Genomic DNA, 24,022 nt, shown 5'->3' with positions numbered 1-24,022 from the left:
TATGTAATAAGAAAATAAAAAAGTTTGCAAATTTAGAACAATAAATACTTTTATTGATTAAGAAAATAATATATAATTAATATAATTACTTAGATCAAGAGTTATAATAGAGTTAAAATTAAGTTTTCATATAAAATCTAGTTTTGTTTTGAATTGTGTATGATATATTATTGAAAATCAAAGTTTATTAACTTTAAATTATATCAATTTAGTTACTTGTTAGATATATGAAAATGTAATTCTAATTCTTTTAGAACTCGAATTAGTTCTAGTTAATATTAAACTTCTAATCACAATTAATTACAAAAAAAAACTTAATTTCTCTTGCAATTTATATGGTCTACATTTTTTCATTAATTTTTTTTAGCATTCCTGTTAGTTTTTAATTAATATGAAACTCCTAAGCATAATTAATTACAAGAAATGAAATTTTGAATAATCTTGAATTGATTATTCACCGTAAAAATAAAATCTCAAGTGAAGTCACTAAAATTACAGATAAGTAAAGAGTAACACGGGCTAGACTTGGGAAAATTGTGGACAAAATATGGCATTTATTCTTTATTAGAATTACAATTTAGTTGGTTATAATTTACTTTTCTTAGAAATATATTAAATAGTCGTATGACTTGTATGAATAACTAATAATCTTCTATTATCTCAATGTATGGTATACGGAGACAAATGAAAAGTAAAGCATATTTATTAAATTTTTAACACTTTTAAGACTTCTATTTTATAATTAATATTGAAAGTTTTAATAGACTTGAACTTGTAATGTTAGACATGTATTTAATAGATTAATATTCTTAAAAAATAAGTTTAATTAATAAATGACCTAACTCAATTAACTAAATTATAAATAAAATAATTTTAATAAATTTATTAGTCCTCTCCGCTTGGCATATTTATATATATGTTATGATTCAGTAGTTGAATATATGTTATGATTCAGTGGTTGGGTATACTTCAATCCACAGTCAGCACTAACTTGAGTAGTAGCTAGCTAGTTGCATATGAGCAAATTGAAAGAGAAAAAAAAAAAGGAAAAAAAAGACTGCAAGGCACGCAATGCATTAGATGTGGATTTGAATTGTCTATTTGGGTTGAAGTTAATAAAGAAGAAAACAAAAATAGGTAGTAAAAGGATTGCTAAAAGGGTTTTGTTATTTCCTGTCAAATTTAAAGGCAGGCCGAAGAAGTCTCATGCTTACCACTCATACAAACAAATACAACAAAGGCAAAATTAGACTTTGTCAACCTCATTACACCACAACTCCATTTTGCCCCTTTGATTTGTTTGTGTTAAACTATTCTTAGGCATGCACCCTTTTCTCTCTTTCTTCTTTCTTTCTCTTTCACTACTCACTTCCTTTCTCTATGCCATCACAAAATTCCACCACCATTCTCTCAAGCTTCTTCTTCTTCTTCTTCTCCTCCATCCGCAGCAACACCCGTTTCCAATCATTATAGTCCCTCCCATTGTTGCTCCTAATGCTTGATAAGGGCAGGCACGCAGCCGTGCGCGCGCCACCCTGTATCAACATCACCAGCATGGCTTGTAAAGATAAACCCTTGTTCCTATTCCTATCTTTCGTGGTATCGGCGCATGTTGTTGTGTCTTCAGCATTGACAGACTCTGAAAACCTACTTAAGTTCAAGGATTCCCTATCCAATGCCTCGGCACTAGCCAATTGGAGCGAGAATATAAAACCATGCAATGGGGACACATCGAATTGGAACGGTGTTATTTGCGTTAAGAATTATGTTTGGGGTTTACAGCTTGAGAGAATGGGATTAACAGGAAAAATAGATTTTCAAATTCTAGAAAGTTTTCCAGAATTAAGAACTATCAGCTTCATGAATAATAGCTTTGATGGTCCCTTGCCTGAAATTAAGAAACTTGGAGCATTGAGATCAATATACTTATCAAACAATCATTTTTCCGGAGAGATTCCTGACAATGCTTTCGAAGGTACGTGTATTTATTCTTCTGATGAAAAACTTATTTGGGCCTGAATACCTTGAAAAACCTACTGTGCCATTAATGACAATTTACCATGTAAGTCCAATATTTTTTTTCCTGGAAGGTTTGTTGAAGCTGAAGAAAGTATTCCTAGCACATAATGGGTTTGAGGGTGCTATTCCTTCATCATTGGCTAACCTGCCAAAGCTTTTGGATTTGAGGCTTGAGGGTAACAAATTTTCAGGGAAGTTACCCAATTTTAAAGAGAAATTTGCGTCATTGAATGTGTCAAACAATGAATTAGGAGGGCCAATTCCTGAATCCCTTAGCAAGTTTGATTTGACCTCTTTTTCTGGTGAGTTATTACTTATTCATTACCCTTGAAATTTAATAATTTCCTTCTAAAATATTTGTTAACCTTCACTGTAATGCCATCACTATTTTCATTATCAAAATTTTCCAGCAAATTATGAATATATAGGCTATTTTTTAAAGAAAGAAAGAGAAAAAATTTATTTTTACTTGTCTAAATTAATTTCGGACATTTGTTCTGCCCCCAATTGATGAAAGGCCTAATCACAAAAGAAGTTCAAACTTTTGCAATTTTAAAAATCCTTCTAAAATTATCAATTTATTTATGATTGGAACAGTTTAATGCAACTTTTGCCAAATCAAAATCTCAGTTAAAATTAAATTACGTGAAATGACAGGTATCATCTTAAAAGAATAATGAGCTCCACTGCCATATCATGTAAAATTAACGCATATGATTTAGTCTCCTTAAATTGGGTTAGTGCCTACGTACTTTACCAAAAAAGAAAATGATTAGCCCTTGATGAAATTTGTAATTTTTTGGTATCTGAAAAAGAAAATTATGTAGACTGTACAAAAAAAAAAAAAAATGAACTCATGTCCTAAAATTAATCTCAGAATGTCATGGTTTGTATGATTGAACAGGCAACAAAGGTCTCTGTGGATGGCCACTGAGCCAATGTGACGGCTCCAATTCCTCTTCCATCTCTAAGAAGCCACCATTAGCAAGTATAGTTGTGGTGGCTATAGTGGTTGCGGTAGCAATTGCAGCGATTGTTGGTGCTGCATTCATTCTTTTTACTCGTCGGAAACGAACATCCAAGACAATAGAGACTCCACCACCACCACCACCGTCAAACCTTCAGAAGAAAACAGGTATCAATGATGTAGAGCAAGGCCTACAAGCAGGCTCATCAGAGCAGTCATCACATGACAAGAAAACTGAGATAACAAAGTTATCCTTTGTGAGAGATGACAGGGAGAGATTTGATTTGCATGATTTGTTAAAGGCTTCAGCTGAGATTCTGGGAAGTGGGTGCTTTGGTTCTTCTTATAAGGCTGCTCTTTCAACTGGTCCCACCATGGTGGTTAAGAGGTTTAAGCAAATGAACAATGTTGGCAAAGAAGAGTTTCAAGAGCACATGAGGAGATTAGGGAGATTAAGGCATCCTAATTTGTTACCACTTGTTGCTTATTATTACAGAAAAGAAGAGAAGCTCTTGGTCACTGACTATGTTGAGAAAGGCAGCTTAGCTGTTCATCTTCATGGTATGTTTCTTCATCTCTTTTTTTTAAAGGTATAATTAAGAATAGAGAAAAGATGCATTTTTTTTCCTAACATTTAGGCTGAGGAGTGGATTTTTGGGTGCAAAAAGCTCTTAAACTATCAAAAATATGATATGTTGCCTTTCTATATGATTTCAAATTAAACTATATAAACTTTCATTTATTAACTTATTACCGAACACTGAAATATTTACAAGTAGCTAGTGAAATGCCAAAAGAAGAAACAGTTTAAATTTCTATATAATATATGTTACCTTACAACTTTATTCTTTTATATAGTAAATTGGTCGCTAAGAGTTATAATGTTAAAACTTTAGTCCCTAATAGAAATTAATACTTCATCATACTAAAAATTAATAGATGATTCACATAAGAACGGTTTTGTAGAATAATATACGAATGTTACAAGACATATTTGTGAAAAAGGGATAAAAATGCAGGATAGGGCAAACCAGGATTTGTATCTATCGTTTCTTTAAGAAATATGTACTAATTTTGATATCTTAAAGATGTTTACTTTCTTTTTCAGGTCATCAAGCTCTAGGGCAACCAAACATGGATTGGTCAATAAGATTAAAGGTTGCTAAAGGGATAGGCAAAGGTCTTGTATACCTCCACAAGGAGCTTCCAAGCATAATAGCAGCTCATGGTCACCTTAAATCCTCTAACGTTCTTATAGACGAATGCAACGAGCCCCTCCTCACAGACTATGGACTAGTTCCTGTAATCAACCAAGAAAATGCCCAAGAACTCATGGTGGCCTACAGGTCACCTGAATACCTGCAACTAAGCCGGATAACTAAGAAGACAGATGTATGGAATCTTGGGATATTGATTCTTGAGCTTCTGACAGGAAAATTCCCTACAAACTTTCTGCCACAAGGTAAAGGAAACGAAGAGGAAGATTTGGCAAGTTGGGTGAATTCTATTCCTGAGGAAGAATGGATGAGTAAGGTGTTTGACAAGGAGATTAAGGCATCAAAGAGCAATGAGAGTGAAATGAAGAAGCTACTGAAAATTGGGTTGAGTTGCTGTGAAGGGGATGTGGAGAAGAGGTTGGATTTAAGAGAAGCTGTTGAGAGAATTAATCAGGTAAAAGAGAAAGATAGTGATGACGATCTTTTCTCTTCTTGTGCTAGTGAAGTTGATACAAAATCTTCAAGAGGAATTTCTGATGATTTTGTTTTTTCTTGAATATAAATTGATGATTTGGTTGGTATTTGAGGAAAGGAAAAAAAAAAAAAAAGAACAAATGTTACACCATTGATCTCTACATGCTTGGAGGATTACAAATATATTCTTGCAAATTAATTGAAGGACTTGAAGGTGGTTATGGGAATGCTAATGCACACTAATTAAGAAAATTCTTTTAATTTCTTGTTTCTCCAATGTAAATTAATTTTTACGGTGGAAGATCGAGTGATAATGATGAGTTTTTTAATGCAACTATTTGTTTTATTTATGCCACTAACCATTAATGGTTAATTAGGACATAGGATTGCATGGTTTGGGTGTCTCTCTTTCTCTCCCCCAATTGCCACATTTAATAGAAAAGCTAGAGGCATCTTAAAATTCTGTCTGGACATATATATATATATATATTGGCAAGAGAATAACTTTTTAAAAAAAGAAATTATCATATATTACAATTTGCCTCTAATTAAACCACTAAATTCATGTCATACTTGTTATATTTTGTTTATTACTTATTTGATAAATACCTAAACCAATAATAATCACGCTTACTAGTTATTTGATAAAATATTTAAATCGACAAATTTTGCTTACTAACAGAAAAAATTATTCAAATAATCTTCCTAATAAAACCTAAAAATCTATATATGGTGGGTTGTTTGGTCAAAATAATTAATTAAGTACATTATTTAAAATTTATGTTTTTTATAAGGATCTTTTTAAAATTAAATAAAAACTTTTAATTAATTTTTGTATGTGTGAATATAAAAAAATATTATTAGTAAATAATTTTTAATTTCTAAAGTTTTATCTAATTTTTTATATCTTTTTTAAAATGGAGAATATAGTAAAAAGAAAAGAAGACGATAATGCAAGAAAAATTTAAAAAAAAAAAAGAACGATGAGTTTTTTTTATAAAAAGAAAAGAAAAGTCTATTGAAATCTTGAAGAAAATTGAAAGAGAAATCTTGAAAATTTTTATTCATAATAATGTATAAAAAAGACATTAAAAACATTATAAAAGTCCATGCCTATAAAAATTAATGACTTTTTAAATACTAACTTATTTTTAAAGACTTTATAAAAGTTGTAATTGAATACCTCTTAATTATTATAGACTTTTTTAAAGTCTTTAAAAGTATATATTAAATATCCCAATCCGACTTTTAAACTCCATTAAAGACTTTAAAAATCTTAATTGAATATATCATCTTATTATGTTCTCCATAATTAATCTAAGCTTCAAAGAGTCAGAGATCAATCTTTTGCGATCTCTACCTTTGTTTTAGTCTTCCTCAAACAGTCAACCTCCGACCTTTTCAGGATTTCTCTCAAGGTCCAATTTGGTCAAAAGGGCTATTCCATCAATGCGAAAAATATTCATTTCAAACCAAAAATAATATTGCATGTTAATCCTGAAAGCAACAACTTCCCAAATTACCAATTTGGGTAAGATCATAAATGAATAGATATAATAAAATTATAACCATTTGTTATTTTTGTCTAATTTCATTATATTATTAAATGTTCATTATCAATTCTTTTTACATGAGCATTTGCACTCTCCATTTCTCACATGTATTTTTTCTTTTCATTTTGTGCAACTTAATGGCCTTTAGAAGGCAATATGACATGTTTGAGATACTCTCCAAGGGCCCAAATAGGAAAAATATTCCTATAATTGGAGTAATTGATCATACAATTCTTGTTAAAGACTCCCATGATTTCCTACAAAAAATATAATGGTAAAAGAGTCAAATAAAATTATATATATATATATATAACATGCACGTCGTCCTTCACTAAAAAAAAAAAAAAAGAAAACCAACATATCATCTCTTAGTTTAGTACTATTTAAATTCCCCATATCACATCTAGTTCAATAAATATAACATGTCACAACGATTTTAGGTTTTCTTAAGTTATAACCCTCTAATTTAAAAATTGCATGCTTTCCCACTAGGATCAGTTATTGTCCATACATCATACAGTGAAGCAAGAATATGATCAAGCCAAAATCTTTACTAATTAGCTACATCTCATTTAGGTTTATGGCACAAACATATATATTCTATAAAGTGATAGTTTATTTTGGAGAAGCAATCCTGTGTGTAAAAATTTAATAAAATGTTCGGATAAGAAATAACTCTTAGTATTACATGTGTAAAAATTATATTTAATCACATGAAATGCTCTTGGTTGTATGGTTTGAGAATTAAAAGAATTTCAAAGTTAAATATTTTGAGTTCAAAAAATCTTAGAATAAATAATTTCCTAAAAAGGTCTTCAAACGAATAACTTTCATGATTTTATGTAATCTGAATCAGTAATGAGTGATTACAATAAGCATGTTTGAGCTTCTGATCTCTTATGTGTTGATTGTTGCTGTAATAGTAGTAAGAGGGACATACCCAACAAGCAATTACTATTAGAAATCTTTAAGTCACTTTTCATTCAAGTCTTTTCCTTTATAAGTGCATTTTCTTCTATTGCCTTCTCTGATCACTCCATGTACTTATTTTTATTTATTTACTTATTTCAATCTTGCTTTTATTAATTCGAAAGTATTTGAAGCTTTTGCTTATACCATATGTAATTCCAACCGTTATTAAAATATTTGTTCGTATCAATTTTTTTTATTGGTGAGATGACTAAATTATATTAAACTTGAAATTGAATCATCAAATGAATTAATTAAAATTTTAGTGAATAAATTAAAACTAATTACACCATTTAGTTCTCATCAATATATTTATTCTTAAAATATACTAAATTATAACTATTTTCTAATTTTTTATTAGAAACATCATAACTTTTTTTTAATTACTTTATGCAACCTCTAATGGTTCTGCTTATTGTATCTTACATTTCATAATTATTTTCACTTTGTTTGTTTCTAATGGCTCTATTTAAGATTTAAATTTGTGATCTTAATTATAATTTTAAAAATAACTCCAGTATGAATGAACTAAACAAATAGTCAAATTATATAGTACTAGATAGATTATCTGTGCAATGCTACAGGATAAATCAAATACATTTTATAAACCAAAATTTATAATTAAATCTAGAGATTAAAATTAGTAATAATGTATAATAAAGTCCAACATTAGTATCACTATTATTGTAAGAAATAATAAAATTACAATACTAGGAAAATTAATTTGTCGGATGTATTTTAAAATAAAAATAATATAATTTAATAATAAATAAAATTGATCGTGTAATTAACGTTATATATTCAATTTATTGAAATTGATTTGGAAAGACTATTCATAATATTATGTCTGATATTACTGTTATAGATGTTAAAGGAAAGAAAAGCATTTTTGGCAAGTGCAGTCTCAAACAGGAATCATAAGAACAACTAACATTTTCCATATGTAAACTAAAGTTTACCTGTTGTGGGAAATCTCCGGTTTCCAGCATCGAATTAATCAATACCTTTGCTGCACGATGCAAAGGATATGGATCTCTTTCGGCCTGGTTTTATTACAAATTGAAATTTTATATTAAATTGTAGAATTTCTTAGATTATGCTTAATTAATTGGTTATTCAAATAAATATACATATATATAATAGCAAGTACCTGCCCAGCTTCAATAAGAGCTAACATTGCCCATCCGGTGCTTACATTATGTGATTTATTGCATTCCAAATTAGTATACACCTGTTTAAAAATACAAAAGAAAAACAATTTGTCTCAATAAATAGAAGAAGAACACCTTAGCAAGAAGGTGGTTCCGCCCACAATATATTAAATTGCTTAGAAATAGATGTAAATTTCTTTTTTTTCTAAATAAATAAATAAATAATGATAAATCCTTCGATCAACTAGTAGAAGAAACCTGCATGGATTACGGTGGACAAAAGCACCTTTTAAAATCGGTTTTAATATTTTTTTTTTATTTTTTAGTATTCAAAGTTATTTTTGGGAGAAAATAGATAAGTTGGATGTTTGTTTTTTCCAAAACTGGTTTGATAATAACAGTTGAAACAAATATTTTCAAAAATTAATTTTAAAACAGAAAAAAATAATAATTCTAGACTTATTTCTTTAGGAAAAATATAAATCTGGTGTCTTACTATTTTGATGTTTGTGTTGGATTATTAATCCAACATTGACCTTAGATGTGAATAATTACATATTTTAGGTTGTCATATAAAATTAAACTCAATTAAAAGTGTTTTAATAAGGACTAAAACGTCAATTTTCTCTTTGAACTTTATACTAAACATATTATTATTTTATTTCAATGTAATTTATTCATATAATTAATACAATAATTAGATATTACTTTAATTTGAAGTTTAAATTAAATAGTATTAACTTCGACTAATTATTATGTCTCTTTAAATTCTTATTGGAATTAAATATATCACAGTTTATTTTATTTTTTTATATAAATCATAAATTTTATATCATATGTAACTATTTTTTATTTTAAATATATAAACTTTTTTATCAATAACTATCATTTATGATAATTTATGATAGGATAATATTCAAAAAACTATCTTATAGTTAGGTGCTTTTTCATTTAAGGGACAAAAATATTTTTTGTATGAAATGAGTACTATGTGTTTTATTTTTTTAGCATTTTATATTTTTTTTATTTTTACATATTTTTACCTGTATTTAATTTGAGTCATCTCTAAACTATGATTTTATAAGTAATGTGACATCTAATAATACATTATCGAATTCATAAATAAACAAAAAATTATTTAAGAAATTATTTTCTAAATTTGATTAAAATAAAAGTATATATTTTTTAACAATTTATTATGATCACAAAATATCTACTTATATGCTAAATTACTTAAAAATACTTATTTTATCAAAAGTAAAAAACGACTCTTGACCCCATAAAATGGGCATAAAATGGGAAAGGGTGGTTATAAGTCATATAGAATCAATGGATTCATGGCACAATCCCCCCGAAAAACGAGAAAAGAGAGTGAAAGTTAATAATCACACACCAAGCATAGCAATTATATCAAATTATCAATCGAATTTTTTATTTTATTCAACCCTATAGAAATATGGTACCAGCCGTACTTAATAATAGAAGGATTTGGCAGAAATATGTAAAATTGTCCCTCCTAAAAAGATTATTCCATAATAAATGGGCAATAGTTATTTTATATTGTTATTAATATTTATAATTTACAAAATAAGAAAAAAATTAAATGTACCTAAAAATACTAAAAAAATAAAATATGTGGTACTCCTCTAATATAAAAAATACTTATGTCCCTCAAGTGTAAAAGTATTAGACCACGGGATGTCTGCTTGCATTTATAGACTGGGAGCGTTTCGTTCCTGTCTTTTTTATCTCGTGCTTTGACCAGTGTTGTTTTTTTTGAACTTTACCCTTTTATAATATTTATAAAAATTACATAAATAACTTAAAAATGAAAGATAACATTTCAAATAAATTTTGGAAATATCAAATTAAATTAAAGCATAATCGAGTTTGTTAATATTCTTTAATTTAAATTTGATTAATATATCCATAAATTGAAAAGAAAAATGAAGATGTAGATTTTAATGCATGTTACCTTGTTTTGACTTGAAAGGTAGCTTTCTCCCCAACCACCAGAGGCAAGTTGCTTAGATAGTAAGAAATTACAAGCTTTTCTGATGCTAGGACTATTGTAGTACTTCTTTCCACCAGCTACTAATCCTTTTATTCCAAACCAAGTTCCATATATGTAGCAAATTCCCCATGATCCATACCTATTTTGATTTCATGAAATTGCTTATCATGTTGGAAAATCCACATGAAAAATTTGTTCAAATGCGATAATTTGGTAAATTTAGTCTGACAGTCAACTTAAATAAGGTAAGGATACAACCGAATTAAACCGATCTAAGCTTTTGAATATTTATGCTTGGCTCTCTTAGAACTCATACTTGATAAATTTTTGTATTTATGAGTTTGAGCTTATCTTAAACTCCATCTTAGTTCATATTGATTTATAGTTAGCTCGGTTGCCCACTCGAACTCGAACTTATATTGAAACTCAAATTCAAACTCAAGCTCGAAGTCAACTTGAATTTAAACTCAAACTTATCAAATAGGCGGTTATAAATTTTTTAATAAGAAATTACAGCATTTAAACCTAAAAGACAATAACAGAAAAAAAAATCTTAAAGTAAACATCAATAAATGCATAAAATAAACACCAAGAAACAATAACAACAATCGTAAATATGAATACAAAAAACTTCATAATTTGCAATATTTTAATTATTAATATGTGTAGTATATTAAAATTGATATGTCTATATCAAAAATAAATTACCAATTTTCTTATTACATATTCACTTTACATTAAACTAAACAATAATTATTATACATCTATATGTTTTTAGCAAATATTTATTTGATTATGTTTGCTTATTAAATTATGTATATTTATAAAAAGAAAAATATTTCTTAAATAAAGACAAAAATAAAAAAAAAATATTCTAAAAGAGATTTTCAAAATAAATATTAAATATGAATTTACTGTTGAGCTTCTAACGGACTGATTCTCGAGCTCATAAATGAGTCTTCTCATAAGCTAGTTTTCAAACTTTTAAATGAGTTAGTTTACAAGCTCGCTTGTGAATTCATGAACAAACTAGCTCATGAACTTAAATGAGTCGAGCATTAGTAAGCTCAGACTCAGTTCATTTAGCTTCATAATTGAACTTAAATGAATTTTTATAGAGTCGAGCTCAACTCATTTTTAATCTTAGAATAAGGTTTCAAATTCAAATATTTTTTTTCTTATTTATAATCAAGAAAAGAAAACTTGTGTACGTACCATGAGCCATCAGGCTGTTGTGTACTCTCAATGAAGCCTACTGCCTTGGTAAGACATGCTTCTATTTCTTTTCTTCTATGCCCTGGATACAATGTCATGAATGATTTCAAGCCTTGAATTGCAGCTGATGTGCATTCCACATACCTGTACGTAGAGATGTTAGTCAATAAATAAGTTGTGAGCTTCTCTTTCTCAAACAATATCTAGCAATTAAAATATAGTAGAAATTTATTGTTTTTATAGTAAGAGATATGTAAAAAGTTAATTACTTCCTCTTATTTGGGTCACGGCCTTGGAGCTCAAATTAAATATAATCTCATGCACAACTATTCTCTTGCTGATCTATATATATATTAATTTTTAAAATTTAAATATTTTTTGTTATGTATATTTAATTTTTGACATATAAAATTTTTATTTTGATATATATACTTATTTTTATAAATAATAAAAAAAATTTCTAATCAAACAAATGGTATAAATCTATCCTAAAAAATAATATATATTAATTATATTTTAATATTATATTAATTATTAATAAATTATTTAATTTAATAATAATTTTAATTCTAAAAATAACATCTTAAATTATATTTTTAATATTATATTAAATAATAATTAATTATAGAATTATATAATTAATTTTTAATTTTAAAAATAGTAAATATCATTTATATTGAATAATATTAATTTATATAATATTAAAATTAATAAATAAGTATTTATATTATTATAATAATAAAATTTTAAAAACTAAGAGACACATTTAAAAATAGTTAATTTATTATTATTTTTAAAATATTAAAAATTAAAAATTTTATTTAATTATATCCATCAACTCGATTTTATGATTCAAATAATAGTAACGATGATGCAATATATAGGTAAATAACTAGTTAGAGTAAACCTCAAATTGTACAGCTAGAATCATCCACTTTTAAATCTTATTGAAGTTGGATTATATAAAATGTTTGCTGATCTTACTGATAGTCTATCATGATATCTCCAAATAGTTCAGCTGGGTTAATCATCTGCAATGTAAATAAATTATGGTGAGCCTTTCATTTTATTATTTCTGGACCAAATGGAAGAAGGAAAACAAATAAATAAATAAACGATTTACCTCTAACCAAGCATAAGATCTGGTGAGCTCATACGAAGCAAAACCTCCATTTTTGTTCTGTAATATATAATTAATTAATCATATATATTTTGATATATGAATTTTATAATATCCCAAATAAAATATTCTGTCCTTAATTTAAATTCTAAATTTCTTTTTTCAACTCCAAATCTTCTTATGGCAGTTAAAAATGATGATGAATTTATAACTCTATAACACTGTGAAATGCATATTAAAAATAAGTAAGTTTATTGCAATAATTTGATAATCATGGCGTTTAGAAAATATTTTAATTAATCAAATATTATTGCAATAAGTTTATTGTTAAAAAATTCAGATATAAAATACTTTAAATTTAATTGATTATATAAACTACTTTGGTCAAATATGTTTTTCCAAGAAGGCGCGGTTGTGTTTTTAAAAAACACATTTAGAAATTCATTGATTTAAAATACTTATTATTTTAATAAATTGTTTTCTTTCAAATTTGTTAAAAAAATATCTATTTATGTGCTTTTTGAAAAAGTAATTCTTAAAACTCGAAAAATTATTCAAAATTAAAATTAAAATTAGAAAAACGTTTTTTCAAACTCAACGCCAAACTTATTTGTTTGAAAAGTAGTTTTCAAAATTTCAAAATTTCTTTTTGTTTTTTTTTTTTTGAAATGTAATTCCGAAACCGTCAGCGTTCTTTGTCAACGATTCTTTCAAGAATAAAAGAATAAATAAAATAAAATAATGATATATGAAATTGATAAAGAGAAATTTAGTGAGTAAAAATGAAATTAATATTAAAGAAAAATTAAAAATCAAACTAAAATTAATACTTGTAATGATAATATCACATCAACAGCATCAAATAATCGATCAGCTGGTATCGCTTCTCCTACAACATCTGGTGGCATTTGAGATAATAAAATTGCAGCCTGCAAATAAACAGAAATTTGTCTGTTTTCCTTTTTAACATAAAAATAAATAAAGAAAATGAAATTGATAAACCAATTCAAAAGTCGATAAATAAATCTGTTTCCTTTTTTCCAAAAATAAAAAATTAAATCTATTTCTGGTGAAACAAATAGAGGCCAAACTAATAGAATAATTAAGCAGAAACCATTATTACCTTGAGAGCTTCAGCTGTACAATCTGAAACCGGCCAACCATTATCCGGTGTTGAAAAAGGCCATGCCCCCTTAGTAATGTGTCGGTACCATTTACTTAAATTATCAGAGCAATTTCTCCTAACCTTAATATTAAGAAAATTAAACATATGCTTAATCAATATTTGGCTTCAATATGTGATGATGTTGTGAATTTTCAACTTCGAACAATGGTTCTAACTCACCAATCATTTGTTACTAATATAAGAATATTTAAAGAGTAGGCGTCAAAGTTTAAAATAGTGTTTGAAAATCATATCGATCAGTTTAATTGGTTAAACAAGAATTCAATAATTAGTTTGGTCCGATTAAATTTTAAACACTAAAGTTTAATTAAAATATAATTAACTAGTTTTGACTCGCCGTTTTTATAAAATTTATTGGGTGAATTAGTCAATTAGGCTGATTTTACTATAATATTAAAAATAAATTTCTAAAAAGTTCAAATGTTTTGTCAAACCAGTCGAACCAGCAGTTCAACTTGTCTGATTAGTTGAACTAATAATCTGATTTTTAAGATCTTGGATGGTTAAACCAATAGTTGAATTTTTAACCAATTTCGGACTTGTTTAATTTTTAAAACACTAATTTAAATCTCAAACTGAAAAACGCAATGGCTTCTCTAAATTGTGTCATAGCCAATTTGGCATTAATAAGTAAAAAAAAAAGGTTCAAAATTCTCTATGTAATTATTCTAAGAAAAATTGTATTGCATCTTACTTGTGTATTTTTAATAAAATTGTAGGCTTTCTTGAGCATAGAACTGTGTTCTTCAAAAAGGTTGGTAGCAAGGATTGCTTGAACAGCAAAAGCAACATCCCACAATTGAGAACCATTATAACCCTGTCAGACATAACTTTTATAAGTAATAAAGCATTATTTCAGAAATTTTAATAAAATTATCAAAATATTATCTAATATTCTTTTCTATTCTTACATTTTTTAAAAGTAATATATTTCGTTAGTCACTTAAACTACTGCTTATATATCCATCATTAGAGTATAAAACAATTTAAAAGAACAATTTAAAAATTAACATAATCCATCTGAGGTTTGACCTTTGACTTTTCTTTTAAACTATAAATTTTTTTATTTAATATCTAGAATTGATTTAAATTATAAACTTTTTTTATTTAATATCTAAAATTAGTTTAACTAATTTAGAGTATGTTAGACAAGAACTCTTATGAGTGATAAAATATTATTTCAAGAGTTTTAATACAGATCGAACATAGACTAGAGACCTTAGTTAAGATAGAATATACTATTATCATCATATTTACACGTTCTTAAATATACAATAAATTAGTTAAATTATTGATGAAAATGACATGTCATTTCTTTAACCACCTTTATCAAGAGTATAACTATTTTATGCTCGGTATAGAAATGAGAAAAGTAAGAAAAAGAATATTATTTTTAAGAAATTAGGAACCAAAAAATGCATAATAGATTAGAATATATTTATAATTATCCTTAAGAATAATTGTAGATATGATTCACACAAGGTAAGAAGAAATATGTAATGCAAAGTGAATACCTGCATTTTCATACCATCTTCAGCCATCCACAAATAATCTTTGATTCTTGGGAGATGACACTTATATGCCTCTGAATTTGGATCCTCAACCCAACAACAAAGCATGTTTAGAACCTATGTTCCATAGAGAGCAAATTGTGATTTCTGAGATTGTCCTTTTCATTTATCTCTATATTTTTGTATTTTTAAAAAATGGGTAAACTTCTTCTCTTACTTTCTTGTCTAAATTTTTCTTATTTTTTTAATAAAAAAAAAGGTGAAATAGTTGAGGGATACCTTATTAACAGGGCCAAGGCATATATAATGAGTGCTTTCATCCTCAAAATGAATATGTTGCATAATAGTATTTAAAGCCAATGGTCTTAGCCTTGAGAAAGGCCACTTGGTGAGAAGTGGCTCCCCAACCTTATGAAGAAAGCCCCATAAAATGTCTTGGATCAGAGGATGTGGATAGTACAAGTCTTCCTGCAACAAACCATTTTCTGCCTTTTAGCATTTTCAAAGTTCAAGAAGCCTCCCAAGAGCAACTGGTGGGTTTAAAACTCAAGCCTGAATTACAAATACATTTGGAACCTTTGGACAACCAATCAGCAACAACATTTGCTCTTCTGTTAACAAATTTAAACACACATCTGGCAGCACTTTACATTATTTTCATACAATCTAAAGATAAGATTAATTCACAATAAAAAAAGTAAAATTTAATTTATCTCAGGATCGTGAGAATATCTAATTAGAGGGATAAAGGCATGTTATGTTTCATAAGTTTCTTAAGACAAATTTATCTATTTTTTATTTTATTTTATTGGGTTGCATTTTTTTTTGTTTTATTGTGATTCACTTAATTTTACTTAATAAAATTTTTTTAACGACATATTTTTATATTTTTGTATTAATAAATTCTTATTTATTTAAAAAAAAATTAAATATCTCTTATGCTCTCACTCCATTAGTTACTGGTCTGGCAATAGGGTCCTCTAATCTTCATTTACTATATAATACATGTTCAAATTTTATTTATATAAAATATATGACATTTTAGTAAAAATGAAAACAGTACCAATATAAAAGAATTATTATAACATACCTTGGCACAAAGAGATCTAGCTTGGTTCCAATCAATGAGGTAATAGGGAAGAAGATAGAGCTCTCTCCTAATTGATAAAATAAGTCTATTGATTGGACCCACAAATCTTTTCCCATATAAATAAGACATTGCAAGATACACCATCCTAGAGTGACACCATAACCGCCCTGCACCAAAATTATTATTATTATTATTTTATTATTTTTGTTGTCGTTATTATTATTTAACAAATGATATTTTCTTATAAAATAATTCAATTATTTTTTTTACAAAATTAAAAGGGTGTAAAAGTTAATTATAACGTGTTACATCCTATCACTGAATAAGTGACCAATATTTTAATTATTATACATTTTATGATAAAAGAGATAATAAATAATTTAAACTTTATAGTTATTTATATCTAATATTTATTTATGTTATAAAATATTACTGAGAAGAAAATAGAAAAATTAAATAGAAGAGAACCTGGATGCAAGGGAACAAAGTAGGGAAGAAGCCAGATCTCTGGGGGCAACGGATTATTCCCACTCCAGTCATATACTCCAAGAACCTACCAAACATATTTATTATCAATATCAGTTTTATTTAATCAATTATGATAAATTCTTCATTGTTCTATATTTATATGTTTTAAGTTTAATTATTATATGAAAGTGACAATTATTATTATTAGATGACAATGCCAGTCTTTTATTTATCATCAGCCGGTGCCTTAATTTGATGATTACTATGTATTATACAAAACAGGCATTACAATTACATCTTTTATATACATACACAAACAGAATAATATAATATGTGTCAAAATAATAATAACATAATAATTGATGAGCACAAATATAAATTTTGATAATTTATTTATAATTAAAATAATAAATGAAAGTCGAATGACTTATCTACTATATATATTTATTATATCCATAATTAGTTAAATATTTTATTTTTAATCAATCAATCAGCATTAAGTATTTTATTATATATATGTCTCTCGGTCGACATGGTAATATATAAATAATATAATGTAGCATACAAATAACACACTTAAAGTAACAAAAAAAATCATTTATTCAAAACTATATATATATATATATATATATATTAATTCCCGAGACTTAAATTTTTTTTTAACATGTGTGTTTAATTTTTGACACATAATTATTTTGATGTGTATATTTATTTTTGACACATGTGATTCAAGCTTATGTGTAATTTTTATAGTTTTTTCTATTAATTTATTAATCAATAAGTTACGTTCCTAATATTAATTTCTGAAACCTAAATTTTTTTAAAATATGTGTTTATTTTTTGACATATCGGATTTTTATTTTGACATATATACTTATTTTTAATATATGGAATTCAAATTTATATGTAATTTTATAGTTTTTTCTATTAATTTGTTAATTAATAATTTATATTCCTAATTAAATACTAACTCTAATTTTAAAAAAGAACATATTAAATTTTATTTTAATATTTTATTAACTAATTAATAGTTTTCTAATCAGATGATGATACTAATTCTATCTTAGAAAATAAAATATTAATTATATTTTAATTATATTAACTAATAAATAAATTTTCTAATTAGATAACAACACTATTTCTAGAAAATGATATTTTAACTTATATTTTTAATATTATATATTTAATTATAAATTAATTTCTTATTATACAATATATAGAGATCAAAATGTCTTTTGCTAATTATTAATCTAATCTTTTTAATGATTATTATATTAATTAAAATAAATTTAAATTAGTTAATAATAATTATATTAATTAAAATTTTGAGTTATGCAACACTTAATTAGTTAAGAAACATATTAATTAATTTACACAGAGTAAATAATAAAAATGAAATACAAAATTAGAGAATTAGATGAACCAATATTAATATAATTTGAATACTTTAGTTCTTGATTGAATAATTTTTATGTTTAGATCAAAATAAATAATCTAAAATAAAATTTAAAATTAAAATATAACTATCAAATGTATATTTTTCTTTTTCGATAATCAAGTTTTCAAAATATAAATTATAAGAAATTGATTCATTAACTTTTATATTTACCCTTGAAAATTTGAGTGAAGCTAATTGACAAAAATAATGTCCGGAACTATATCATTTTAAATAGCTATTTCATAATCTCTAAGAAAAGTCATTAGACTTTTAATTGATCTATTTAACTAATTTTTTTTAATTCTTTTAAAATGATTATAACAATCAATAAACAATTGAAACTTAGAACTGATAAATTTATTAATTAAGCAAGCATAAATGAAAAGAATTGTATACAAAGTAATTCAATTAAAAATAATAATAAAAAATCTATATATTTTAATTGACTTAATACAACAAATATGATAAAAATATTACTTCATCCAATACCTTATTTGACTTAATATAAAACATACAATACAAATATTATTTCATTATGAATATGAACAAATGGCCATGTTATGCACGAGGTAAAAGAAAAATTTATTTTAATATTTTAAATTGCAATTAAATATTTAAAATTTTAATTATATATATAGAGAGAGAGATATATATATATATAAAAGCAAGATTTTCAACTTATAGAATTTTTTTTAAAATTTAGATTAAATTTATAATTCTAATAAATGGATGAGGAAAATAATTTAAAGTAATTAAATAGTTGAGTGAAAAATTATACTTTTCATACTAATTAATATATATCTTTCTATATAGTTAATGCACCTCTTTAATATCTATAAAATTAGTATTTTTAGTAGCCTTTTTTCTTATATAAATTCTTAAGCTCACTATAGTTTTAAAAAATAACTTATAAAATATAGAAAAATTCTTATGAAGAGAGAAAACAAGTTGATTATAGGCGGTTTATTTTAATAATATTAAAATTATAAATTTACTATGACTAAAATTTAATAATATCATATTCTATATATAATTTATGAAAATAAATTTATACATATTATAGACGACTTAATAATATAAAAGTCATATCCTACATACAATGATAAAAATTTATTATAGCACAATTTCAAAACATCAAATCAAAACAATATGCTACATATATAGATATTTAATTTTTCTAACTATTAATCTATTACAATTAATATATAATTATTAACTAAAATAATTTTATTTAGTTAAATATTATTTTAATACTTTGATGAATAAATATTTTGAAATTTATACACATATCGAATAATAAAGTATAAAAAAAAAGAAGCGCATGTAAAATAATCGGATTCGATTAAATATAAGAATAATAAAAATTATAATATTTCCTTTAACTTGATTAAAAGATATAATAAAAATACTATTACACTATGAATAAAAGTATAAATTTAGGATATATATATATATATATATATATATATATATATATATATATATATATATATAAGCATAATAAAAATTATAATATTTCCTTTAACTTGATTAAAAAATATAATAAAAATACTATTACACTATGAATAAAAGTAAAAATTTAGGATATATATATATATATAAGCATTGACAAAAATATAAAGAAAAAATTTATTCATTCTAAAAGGAAAAAGATTTAAAAAGAAGATTCACGAAAAATCAATAATATAAATTCTATTTTATAATTATTGGAGTATTTAATAATAAATGAGTTGAAATATACTATTAAATGTTGGCCAATGAAGAATTATATGATGGCTAATAAAGAGTTATCTAATTTATTTATTTAAATATTTTTAATAATAGATTAAATTAATCAAGGTGTAAGAAAATTTATAGGAAAATTGATAAGAAGAGAGAGAAATCATAGAGCATTTATATATATATAGATTGACACCAACTCAAAATAAAGTGTATATAATTTGATCATAGAGGTTAATCATAATTGCTTCTTTATTTTGAGGCTGGATTTTTTGTCCCTTAATTTTTAGGTGAGTCCAATCTAATTCAGAAATTCTAAATGATTATTATTTATGGTTTTAAATATATGTTATAAATTGACATGTATTTTTAATTTTAGAAAAAATAAAATAAAATAATTCTTGAAATGAATTTATATTATTTTTGAAGTACTTCATTACTCAGTCTGATAGTAAATTATTTAGAAATTAATCTTATTATTAAAAAAGATCTAATATTATAACATGAATATAAAAATATTATTAAAAGGGTATTCAAGTGAAAAAAAAAAAAACATAAATTTTAAAATAAAATAAAATCACATATCTCTAAAATTTAATTAAAAAAGCATAATCAGAAAATTTTGTGTACTATCCTAAATAAAGTTAAGAGTTTAAGTTATTTTTAAGAGTAATTTAAAGAATAAGTAAAATAAGGAAGTCTTACAGAAAGCCACATCTTCCCCCAGGAAGGAATGTAAGTGACCCCACCATGATCAAGGATCCATTTTCTGGCTTTCTCCATGGCACCATTCCCACCGTCCATTTTCTCCCCCAGCAATCTCAGCGTTACATATGATAAAGCAGTGCAGAACATTGTGCTGGACCCTTCTATATGTAATCCCCACCCTCCATCTTCATTCTGTGTTATTTTTTCAATTGGAATTAAAAGTTAAAAAGCATTGAGCAACTGAATTTGTTCTTTAAGAAGAAAGAAAAACAAGAGTACCTGGTGGTTAAGCATATAACGACGGATTTCTTGTTGGTGGTGGTCAGGCAATATGACATTTAGGACACCGCTCACATATAAACTAATCACCTAAAGGGAAAAAGGATATTATGTCATAGATTATTTTTTTTTTTTTTAATATTCGTTTAAGCGCCACTTATATATTTACATAATTTAAAGATTATTACGGCTTTTTTATCCATATTGTTATTAGTAGCTACCTCTTTTGCTCTTTCTATTTCATTTTTTGCTTCACTACTGCTCATTTTTAGATCGGTGATATTTTTATTATTATTAATTTATTTTGATAAATAAATATTAGTATTTTTTGAAGAATTTTATAATCCTCAATTATGAAGGTTCTAAGTTTTCCCTCTATGGGAGTGATAAAGGAAAAAGGATATTAAATTCAGTATTCAGACAATCAGATTTGTCAAAAAACATTTATAAAGTCAATATGTGACTTAGTACCACCAGGTGGAGCGTTCTTCCTACAGAATTGTAATTTACTGCTCCATCAACACGATTGATGATTATTATGAGTAGATTTCTTTATTTATATTTCTTGATATTTAATATTTACTTTTTTATATCAAAATGTATTTATTAATCCTCGTTAATGGAATATGCATATTTCTTCTTAAAAAATATATAAAAATTTTAAAAATTAAATTCTTTTGTAAATTTCTTTTATAAATATGTTCTTAAGAAAATATTAACTCATCCGTTTCTCTTCAAAAGCATTTTATTAAATTTTAAAAAGGTTGAAATTTGTTTTAACAAAATGTACTTTTTACTATTCATGATTCTAGATGGAGGTTTTAATCTTGTTTACTTAATTTAAATATTTAAAAATGAATTATAGTACAGAAGCATGCCAAATCTAGGAGAGGACTTAATTCATGATTGTAAAACAAATAAAATTTATTTATCAAATTTGTTTTTTTTATCCATATACTTGCCCTAAAGACAAATACTCACCTAAATTTCATCTCATAAAAACAAATATTTTTACTTTTATTATTTGGATTAGGTCTCAAGTATTGATTGAATTTATTTTTAAAAAGTATCAATTCATTTATTTCTTTTAAAAAAAGCAATTTATTAAATTTTAAAAATTTATAATTCTTTTTAAAAATATACTTTTTACTATTCATGATTCTAAATGGATATTTTAATTTTTTTTACTTAATGCTAAGATATTTAAAAGACTTAATTGTCAAAAAATCCTATACTTTGTACTTGTTATCAAAATCTAGTATGTATTATTCAAATTTTCAGTTTTAGCATCAAATTTTAATATTAATTTCGATTTTAACATCTGGTAAAATTATCAATACAATTTGTGGACATGGCGTGAACTCCGACAGTAATAATAGAAATGAGAAATTGAATTAGCACATTTACTATTAAAATATTATTGTTTAACCATATAAAATTAATAAAATTTCAAAGTTAAAAAAAGAATAAAATTAATTTATGTTCTTAAATAATAATATTTTAGTAATGAAATAAACCAACAACTCTAATGTTGACTCGGTTCTTTTTTATTGTTGCGGGAGTTTACGTTAAATTAGCAGATTTACAGATAATTTTATTAAATGCTAAAATTAAAATCAATGTTAAAATAATGTTAAAATATAGTATTAAAATTAAAAATTTAAAAATTATATGCTAGATTTGAAAACAAATACAAAATTTACAACTCTTTTAAAATTAAATCTATTTAAAATAAAACTGAGTACAGAGGCATACCAAACCTGGGAGAAGAAACAAAGGGCCGCCATAGTCACTGGGCCAGAACCCATCATCAGTCTGTAGAGTTGAGTAAAATTTGAGGGCCCTTTTCAATGTTGAATCCACCACTTCCTCTGTTATCTCTTCTTCACTTTTCACTTTCATCATTTCTCTTTTCATCTCACAACCTTTCTCCTTTTTAAACTTTTTTTTTTTAATAGAAAAATGTCAAACACAAAAAATAGGCAAATGAATCTAATCCACATGATGATGGTATGTTAATACAATTGAACCAAACATTGTTTGATATGTTAACCATTTTACAAAAAATTCATATTTTAATGTCCAAACTTTAGCTTTAGATTTAGGATCAATTTGACATTGCTGCAGAGTACCTAGTTTTGGGGAATTTAAATTTAATTTCTTTCTAATTCTTATTCTATAATCTATCTTTGGAAAATCATGATTTGCTTTTTTTCTTTTTATTTATATATATCAAGAAAAGCAACTACGAAAAAACAAATTTATAAATTAAAAGCTGTAGCTTAATTGTCTTTTAAATTATAATATCATTAAAAATTTTCTATTTATAAAAAGAAAATAATTTTTTATATATATAAAATATATTAAAGTTTTCCTTTATTATAGATGTGCAAAGGTATATTATAATTGGATTTCAATAAATTCAAAAATAAATAAATAAATGAAAAGAATTTTGTCTAACCTGAAGTCTCATTAGGAGATCAGAACTTTGTTTAACTTGAAACCTGTTACTGGTGAATTCATGTCTAAGCTTTTCAACAACAGCTCTTTCTTCAAGATTTCCAAGATTTGTATCAAACTCCCAATATTGTCTCCCAACACTATTATTGCAACTTCCAATTCTCTCTTCACCATTCCCTTCTTCTGATGATACCTTCAGCTTCCACATTATTATTATTATTTCTTAATTCAGAACCTCAAAAACACTTCTTTTGCAGAAACTAAACACAAAAGGAAAAAGATGAGTGCAAGAAATAATTGCATTAATTCAGCTCTTAAATAGACATTTAATTATAATAACAATAATAATAAAAACAACAAAATGAAAGTGTCCCTCCAATTATTAAATGAATCTCCCCATGTTGACACATTTTGCAGGGAATATTACATGTATGTTAATGTCATTCCAAGATGTCTAAAGATTA

At 25.3% G+C, this 24,022-nt stretch overlaps 2 protein-coding genes across 3 annotated transcripts; one reads left to right on the top strand and one right to left on the bottom strand.

Moving 5' to 3' along the window:
* The first annotated feature begins 936 nt into the window (after positions 1-936).
* LOC8281897 (pollen receptor-like kinase 2) lies at positions 937-5,036 on the top strand. Its single transcript, XM_002531331.3, has 4 exons — positions 937-1,975; positions 2,091-2,321; positions 2,924-3,547; positions 4,095-5,036. The coding sequence occupies exons 1-4, from the start codon at positions 1,495-1,497 to the stop codon at positions 4,757-4,759; spliced, it is 2,001 nt and encodes a 666-aa protein (XP_002531377.1). The 5' UTR covers positions 937-1,494; the 3' UTR covers positions 4,760-5,036.
* A 1,195-nt stretch (positions 5,037-6,231) lies between these two features.
* On the bottom strand, positions 6,232-24,022 carry LOC8281907 (probable oxidosqualene cyclase). 2 transcript variants are annotated; one of them, XM_048370551.1, is made up of 18 exons: positions 23,560-24,022; positions 22,854-23,039; positions 21,099-21,188; positions 20,817-21,011; positions 16,955-17,039; positions 16,487-16,653; positions 15,676-15,864; positions 15,400-15,513; positions 14,580-14,702; positions 13,823-13,945; positions 13,530-13,628; positions 12,703-12,759; positions 12,564-12,610; positions 11,580-11,723; positions 10,326-10,503; positions 8,350-8,430; positions 8,159-8,242; positions 6,232-6,487 (listed from the first exon to the last, which is right to left on the bottom strand). In XM_048370551.1, the coding sequence occupies exons 1-18, from the start codon at positions 23,764-23,766 to the stop codon at positions 6,365-6,367; spliced, it is 2,292 nt and encodes a 763-aa protein (XP_048226508.1). In that variant the 5' UTR covers positions 23,767-24,022; the 3' UTR covers positions 6,232-6,364. The 2 variants fall into 2 exon arrangements, with proteins under 2 accessions (XP_048226508.1, XP_048226509.1); XM_048370552.1 differs by lacking the exon at positions 21,099-21,188 and having other exon boundaries at positions 23,560-24,021.

Source organism: Ricinus communis, chromosome 2 (assembly GCF_019578655.1).
Source record: "Ricinus communis isolate WT05 ecotype wild-type chromosome 2, ASM1957865v1, whole genome shotgun sequence".
Lineage (NCBI taxonomy): Eukaryota > Viridiplantae > Streptophyta > Magnoliopsida > Malpighiales > Euphorbiaceae > Ricinus > Ricinus communis.
Note: the sequence above shows the minus strand (reverse complement) of the source record. Positions and strands in the feature narration are given on the sequence as shown.

Excerpts from the sequence above, each read along its gene's own strand:
- LOC8281907 (XM_048370551.1), bottom strand. The coding sequence starts at position 23,766 with ATGTGGAAGCTGAAGGTATCATCAGAAGAAGGGAATGGTGAAGAGAGA. Across the intron at positions 17,040-20,816 it reads GGGGGAAGATGTGGCTTTCT|GTTCTTGGAGTATATGACTG; the intron begins GTAAGACTTCCT and ends TATGTTTGGTAG. Across the intron at positions 12,760-13,529 it reads ATGTGATATTATCATTACAA|AACAAAAATGGAGGTTTTGC; the intron begins GTATTAATTTTA and ends TATATATTACAG.
- LOC8281897 (XM_002531331.3), top strand. The coding sequence starts at position 1,495 with ATGCTTGATAAGGGCAGGCACGCAGCCGTGCGCGCGCCACCCTGTATC. Across the intron at positions 1,976-2,090 it reads TCCTGACAATGCTTTCGAAG|GTTTGTTGAAGCTGAAGAAA; the intron begins GTACGTGTATTT and ends TTTTCCTGGAAG. Across the intron at positions 2,322-2,923 it reads TGATTTGACCTCTTTTTCTG|GCAACAAAGGTCTCTGTGGA; the intron begins GTGAGTTATTAC and ends ATGATTGAACAG.